Below are 7,842 nucleotides of genomic sequence, written 5' to 3'. Positions count from 1 at the left end.
GTCTCTGCCTAAGACATCTTATTCTACAACCAACAAAAGTGATGTTTCTTCAATTCTACTCAAGTTTCCTTTCTGCAAACTTTTAAAAATCATTATTATAATGATTAGTGCATATTAATTGTACAAAATAATGATTTCATTGTGACATTTTTATCCTTTCTTATAATGTGCTTCTTCTTTCCTTGACTTAATTTTTAATTCCTCACAATGTAGTCTTTACCCTTACCCACTCCATTGGATCCAAACTCAAAGGATGCTGACATATAATCTAATATCCTTTTCTCAGCTACCCATTACTTTTTGTACTATTTGACAGAGTGGATGACAACATCTTTCCGGAAACCAGAAAGTATTTCCAGAATTCTGAGCAATATTTTTTTTGTCCATGCCCTGTTTCTTTAACTGCAAACTTGAAATTGTTTTCTACCTGCAACATCCTTTGTCTCAATATCTTTATTACAGTTATCCTACCAGGAATTTTTCTCTGTATGCTTTCTATAATGCCATCTTTTTCTGAATTTTCCTGTTTTAAACATCTTTTTCTGTGTGAATAGTTCCAAAATCCATTAATCCTGAATTGAAGGCCTACATTTCCTGTTTGGGCTGAATTTATTCACATTAAATTCTACTAGGATATCAAACTCCACAGGTCCAGAACAGAATCAATGTTTTTCTCTTTTACCAAACTGCCTTTTCTGTTGTCTCCTCTTCTGTAAATGACATCACCAACTTCCCCATCATCAAAATAAAATATTGACATTTTCTTGGACACATTATTTTCTTACTTCCTGAGCCATGAATGCCCAGACTCTCATAAATATGCTGTCCTATTAGCCCTGAGCATACAAACTTTCTTATTTTATTTTTTTAAAGTTGTCAATGGACCATTATTTTATGTATTTAAATGTGGTGCTGGGAATTGAACCCAGTGCCTCACACATGCTAGGCAAGAGCTCTACCACTAATATGACCCCACCTCAACAAACTAACTTTCTTGAGGCACAGTTATAGTTTATTTCCTGCTTAATAACTTCTTATAATTTACAAAATAAAATACAGACGTTAGTGTGGCATTTATGGTTGTTCACAACACAGCTGTTCTATACCTATTTCTAGTTCCCAATGCTGCACTGAACATCAGGCTAGCAAATTATTTGTTCTCTCTAGACTCGCCTTCTAATTACTGGCCCTGAGGCTCTGCAAGTCCCTAATAGCTTTCTTCATCCTTCCCAGTCTTTTTGGTCTAAATTCTATGCATTTTTCAAACGCTACCTTTTTGAACCTTTCCCTGATCTTCACAACTGAAAGAAATTTTTCTATCCTCTGAACTCCAACCACATTTTACTAACATAGTCACACCAACTTTCTTTCGATTAGTGTTTACATAGACTATATGAACTATTTTCTCTATTCTTTTGTTTGTATCCTATTTGCATCTCTCTATTTATTTGTTCATTTATTTGCTATTTGCATCTTTATGTGCATAAAATGTATTTCTTGTAAACAGCACAAGAGTTGAGTCTTGCTTTTTTTCTTTTTTATCCAATCTGGCAATCTGTGTATTTTAATTGTGCTCTTTAGAGCCATTTATATTTATTTGAATTACTGATATGTTTGAACTTAAGCCTGCTACTTTAGTGTTTTATTTCTTCTCCTGACATCACAACTTTGAGTCTCCAGTGGGCTTAAAGCTTATGATTCTGTAGGCTATATGATTTGTTCTCATTGTTTCAGTTAGGATCATTGTTTATTGTGCCTTTTTGTATTCAAAAAAGAAGCAAGAAATTCTTTACTGAATTTTTTTATAACTTTCACTTAGACTTGGTTCCCCCAGAAACCAATCTGGGGGAACTTGAGTTTGGTTCCCCCAAAACTAAGAAAAGGATTTGAGTTCAAGTAGTTCATTTGGAAAGAGATCCAGGATACCCCAGTAAAGAATCAAGAGGAAAAGGGGGCTGGGGCTGGGGATATAGCTCAGTTGGTAGAGTGCTTGCCTTCCATGCAAAAAGCCCTAGGTTCAATCCCCAGCACCACCACCACCAAAAACAAAAAAAAAAAAAAAAGGAAAAAGAAACAAGAGGAGAGAGATGAAAGAGATATTATAGTATGTACTGAGAAACTGTGGTACAATCTCACTGGGAACTTCTGGAAAGCTGGACTCAGACTTAGTGAAGAACATGGGTATTTATCCACCAACTCTCATCTATTATTGATTAATGGTCTTGCCAGTGGGAGTTTGTTCCAGATGAAAAAGGACAGAGAAACACAAGCAATATGAGATGTTTGGGCTGAACTGTTATTTTAAACTCTCTAATGGCACTTTATTTTTCAGGCATATGGACATATGAGAACCAATGTTACTGAAAGAAGAATTCTTGCTTGACTTGGTATTCTCCCAGCATTGTGACTCAGATGTCATAGTTAGAAGGCAACTAATATTCGATAAATGAGGAATTACGTTTTATATAGTTCCAATATGGAGAATTCTGGTTGCCTCTTTTTTATTTCCTTCCAAAGTCACATATACTCAGTCACATATACTCTGGTTCCTTAGTTACCAGAAAAAGGTTAAATTCACCACAGTGGTTGGAAATTTTCAGAAATAATATTGATTTTCCAGCTAATTTGAATATACTCTATTTGAATATACTATATATGTGTGTATAGTTGTACACTGACGCAGTGTCTTTATTTTGTTTATATATTATGTGGTGCTGAGGATCGAACCCAGTGCCTCACATGTGGGAGATAAGGGCTTTATCTCTGAGCCATACCCCAGCCACCTTGAATATACTATGTTTTAAAATATAATTTTCAACTATAAACTTTATCTAACAGATTTCATATTATTTGCAGCCAACAATGATAAAGTGTCCACGAACAGTTGTTTGTTATATTTGTGGTCGTGAATATGGAACCAAATCTATTAGCATCCATGAGCCACAATGCCTGAAAAAGTGGCATAATGAAAACAACTTGTTGCCTAAAGAGCTAAGGAGACCAGAACCAAAGAAACCAGAAATCAGGACCATTACTGGTAAGTCCTTAGAGTGACTTGAGTACAAGAGGGGAGGCTTCTCTCTCTAAACTTATAAGTAGAGATATTCTTTTTTAATTGTTCAAACACCTAAAATCAGCAACATTTACTGCCTTGGCTTCAGCCAAATAAGAAAAACAGCAGTGGAATGCCTGTGCAAAGGGTTGTCTTCAGATGCTGAGACATAAAGACACTATGTCCTGGCAAGACTGCATGAGAGGAACCCGCTGGAATTTACTGTATTTTCCAAGAGTTTGTTTCATATATTATCACACATAACACTTAAAAAACAGAAAGCTTAAAAACCTTTGGTGAATCTAGAGTCCTGATTTTACATATGAACGTGTCTCTGCAGAGCAGGGATAACAAATTTAAGTGCTTACAGGATCCACTATCGTCAGGTTACAAATTAATTAATGGGTCTGTGTGTAGGGGAAGGAAAAAATGAAGAAAAGGAAAGGTGGGGACTGTGGTGAGGTGGAGAGCATCAGCTCTCTCCAAAGGAAATAGCAGCTGCACAGGAACAGCTGGGGCTATCATTAAGAAATTTAGCCCAATGTGGCCATATCTATCAGTAATACCAAAGAAACTGGAAATGTAGACATTCATACAAAATATCCACCTTTTTAAAATGTGTGCAATTAAAAATTTGTGAAGCACTGTGCAAACCAAATGAAACTGTCAGGTGCGACTTTGTCACAGAACCTTATATTTACTCATTTAGGATGTTATAGAATAGTTATAGAATATTTTTGCCATATGAGCTCAGACTCACCATATTTCCACCATTGTTATTTTCTCAGTTACACTCCTCATTCTCTTCAAAGGAAATTTTTGGTTTTAAGAGGAGTATCTTTTTTTTTTTTTAAGAGAGAGAGAGAGAGAGAGAGAGAGAGAGAGAGAGAGAGAGAATTTTAATATTTATTTTTTAGTTTTCGGCAGACACAACATCTTTGTTTTGTATATGGTGCTGAGGATCGAACCCAGGCCACCCACGCATGCCAGGCAAGCAGGCTACCGCTTGAGCCACATCCCCAGCCCCAAGAAGAGTATCTTTTAGTTCATTTATTCTCCTTTGTATCTATAGATGTGCAAGTGCTAAAAGGTACCTTGGAGGTCATTTTAATGTCAGTTAGTCCAACATTCCTGTTAAGATGTGAGTCAAGGAGAGTTTATAACAACCCACGGAGCAAAATCTAGATTGACATAATAAAGTTCTAGCTGCTGCTAGAATGGAACTATCCACAGTCCTTGCAGACAGGTGGCAAAAGAGCTCAAGATGAAAACATCCACCTATAGAAGGTAGAACACTTGCCCACAGCCAGATTGTTTACCTTCTTGAAAATCTCTTCCCAACAATTCTCATCTTAAATTCACTCTCAGTGTCAAAATCTATTTCCTTTCCTTCTGATCTTTACCATTTTCTGTGCTGACCATAATTATCCAAAAACTAAAAGAAGTAAGAAGAATGGTGATTCAAAAGCCCTGGTGGGATACTATCTTGTTGTTGCTTATGACAGAAAAAGTAGATCCTATAATTTTACTTCCCTGAAGTTTTTCTCTTGATCCTATGCTACTATTATCTCTGAAGGTGCTCTTCATCCCTAGGTAAATAGAATGCACATCACTGTTCTCCACTCATGGACTTTTTCGTAGAGTTCAAATGACCCTTGCCTCCAGATCCAGAGTCAAAGCACCATGCAAAATCATTTAGAAATGTGATGAATCACCTTCAAGTTAGAATCAATGACTACTCTGGAATTTTTTAGTCTGTATTAAAACTCATATGAGAGTAATAAGAAAGTCAGTGCAGTCCTTTTCTCAAAGAGTTCTCAAAGCACTCAAAACACACGTTTATATCCTACATAGAAAGTAATATTTTCTTTATCCAAATAGAAAGTAATATTTTCTTTATCCAAAGGAGAAATACTAGGTTGTTTGGGGGTTTAAATTCCCATGGAGCAAAAAAATAAAGAACGTTAGGAGAAAGCATGTTAAGAATCTAAGGTTTGTTATGTTTGTGTGAACCACTAGATAGAAATCATATGAGATTGTGTAGGCTTTAATGAAGTAATATGTGCCTTGCCAGTGATAAAAACTGAGTAATACATTTTTGAGTGCTTGGCTAAATTTTGGGGGTCTATTTTGGATGATTCTAAGACATAGTCAATTTAATGTACCAAAGTCACTCTATTTGAATAAGGCTTATTAAAGCTAAATCCCACATTGTTTCTCAAAATAAAGCCATATGCCTTTTTCCGCTATGCTCTGCCAATGAAGATTCTATATTTCTCCAACTGTCTACTTTGTTTTCTTAAGAACACTTCTTTTCATCAGATTAAGAATTCTATTTTCATTCTTCACTTAATTACTTAAAGAATCTCTAAGTTCACAGCTATGAAAAGATGATAAATTTTTAGGGTATAATTCATCTTAAATTCACTCTCAATTGTCCAATTTTGGCCTCCAAAAACATTCCACTAAAGGATTATAGAAGGAAAATACAAATACATGTTCTTTTACCGCTGTAAGTTTATATTTAGAGTCAGCTGAAAGAAAGCCAAAAGTTATATTTGCAAGATAATAATATGTAAGCAAAGATGTTAATAATTAGTGAAGAATGCATATCATAACACATAAAACATTGTCTTCCCCTTTTTACATCCAAAGAGTAAAAAACCTCTGGTTCATGGCTAACTTGACTCAACCCTTGAAACAGCAAGCAGTACTCTTTATTTATTTATTTATTTTTGGCAAAAGTCATATGATTTATTTAAAAACCTCAGTCAACAGGTATTTCCTGAACATATTTTCCATAAAAAGTAGAATATGGTTCTCCAGAATGAAAACTAATTCATTTTACTGTTTTCTCCCCCCGTTTTCTTTCTTTTTTATTATTATTATTTTTTTTTCATTTTTTTCTTTCTCTTTTTCTTTAACTTTCCAGCCAAAGGTTTCTATGATCTTGATGCTTTAAATGAAGCTGCTTGGACAAGTGCCCAGAGCCAGTTGGTTCCCTGCAATATTTGTGGGCGTACCTTCCTGCCAGACAGACTGATTGTTCACCAGCGATCTTGTAAACCCAAAGCCGCCAAGTAAAGCCCTTTTCTCTCCACTGGAGTGTTACAGGAATTAATCCCTTTGAACCAAACTGGGCTAGAGTGGGAAGGAGAAAAAGGAGGTGAAAAGAGGGAACATAGAAAACTGAAGTTGACTAAATGCTAGCGCAGCCTGGGAGGCCCAGCCCGGTGCTTTGGTGTGAGAGTGTTTGACCACCATTATGGGATGGGGCGAGTGCTTTGGCTTTAACAAGCAGCTGCATGTGCTTGCGTACACTGGGGACCGCTTCACACTTTTGTCAGGCAGAATTACAAGCGAGCTGTTTTTTTATCAGAGCTGCAATTTTTATCTAAAGGAAATTTCTGAGCCCATCGTTGCTATTTTGCCTGCATTCTACTTTCCTGAACAAGATTTTGAACTTCACAATTAGGATGATTGTTAAGCCAACAGAGGCTTTGAGGGCAACTGGAGGCAATTCCTTCAGTCCCAGCAAGAACTGGATTTCTTCCTATCCCTATGCCTTCTGATTCAGGGACATTTTGACATCGAGTTTCTTTTTTCCTTGAAATCCTTCAACAAAACAGACATTTTCAAAAAACGCTGAGGACTTAAAGTAAGGGACCATATCTAACTCACATTCCCTTGATAATGGCAAGGAATGCTTTGGAGATTTCCTAGCCAGTGCCACCCTCGTTGGCAGGAGATGCTGCAGTACAATTCATCACAATGGGTGGAAGCCAGCTCCTGCCTCCTATAGAAGAAGTCTAGCAAGAGCTCTTTTTGCCCTCATAGGGGTTTATAGGTGTTTCATTGTTGAGGTCTAAAAGTCTGCCAGGAAATTTTAGGCCTCCCCACCCAAGTCCCATGCACAGTAATTGGGTTGTGAAAGTGCTCTGTATTTTACAGCTCTTGAATGTGTATTCATCCAGGCAGGGCTGTCCTGGGAGAAGGCCAGGGCCAGGGAGGTGCTCTGTCCAGGAAATGCTGCTCCCCCAGGCAGCATGGCATGGCATGGACTCCCAGCAGTCTTGCTTAAGATCTTTGTTCATTTTATGGCTGAATTTCAGGGCCATTCTGGATCCACTGGGTTCTTGCAAGCCTTGCATCCATGACCTTACACAGCACAATCAGCTCCAAATTATACAGGCAAAGTTATTCAACCTAATATTTTGGTCATACATCTACTTATTATACAGGGTTGGGTTAGGATAATTGTGCTAATTGTTCTGTTTTTCCTGCCTGCTCCAAAGGAAGCAAGAAACAAACTTTTTAAAAACTCTGTAGATACCCTGGATTAAGAATCTTGTAAAAGATCTGGCACTATTTCTTTTATCTTGACTAAAATGATGAAAGAATCTAACATATACTGAGAGTCTATGGATTGGGCAGTGGGCTAAGTATTTTGTGTATATCAGCTTATATACACCTTACTTCAGCCCTACAAGTAGATATCATTATCCTTATTTTACAGATAAGGAACTGATGTTTAGACTAAACAGCTGACTCAAGGTCACACAGAACAATAGATTAGGGAACAAATTTAGGACTATTGGCTTCTGAGTCCACAAACATATCTGTCTCTGTTTATGCCTGATGGCATTATTAATATGATTAGCCATAATAACAGAAGATAAGACAAAGGTAAAAATTCTTGCACAATGTCTAGTAACTAAAAAAAAAATGGAAATCTTAGGATATTTATTGTTCTGCCTCTGGTCTGTGTTTATCTTAGACAGGTAACAATG

General features: G+C 36.7%; 1 protein-coding gene across 1 annotated transcript; it reads left to right on the top strand.

The window, feature by feature from the left end:
- The first annotated feature begins 2,862 nt into the window (after nt 1–2,862).
- Nucleotides 2,863–6,136, top strand: LOC113188046 (zinc finger protein 475). Its single transcript, XM_026396182.2, has 2 exons — nt 2,863–3,037; nt 5,985–6,136. Exons 1-2 carry the CDS (start codon nt 2,863–2,865, stop codon nt 6,134–6,136), a joined length of 327 nt encoding a protein of 108 aa, XP_026251967.1.
- The last annotated feature ends 1,706 nt before the right edge of the window (nt 6,137–7,842 follow it).

The sequence above is a fragment of the Urocitellus parryii genome, chromosome 1, assembly GCF_045843805.1.
Source record: "Urocitellus parryii isolate mUroPar1 chromosome 1, mUroPar1.hap1, whole genome shotgun sequence".
Classification (NCBI taxonomy): Eukaryota; Metazoa; Chordata; class Mammalia; order Rodentia; family Sciuridae; genus Urocitellus; species Urocitellus parryii.
The sequence above is the reverse complement of the archived record's forward strand: the minus strand, read 5'-3'. Positions and strand labels throughout refer to the sequence as shown.

What these genes read in the sequence shown, in the direction of transcription:
- LOC113188046 (XM_026396182.2), top strand. Translation starts at nt 2,863, where the DNA reads ATGATAAAGTGTCCACGAACAGTTGTTTGTTATATTTGTGGTCGTGAA. An exon ending in AGAAATCAGGACCATTACTG is followed by an intron (nt 3,038 to 5,984) that starts GTAAGTCCTTAG and finishes TTAACTTTCCAG; the next exon opens with CCAAAGGTTTCTATGATCTT.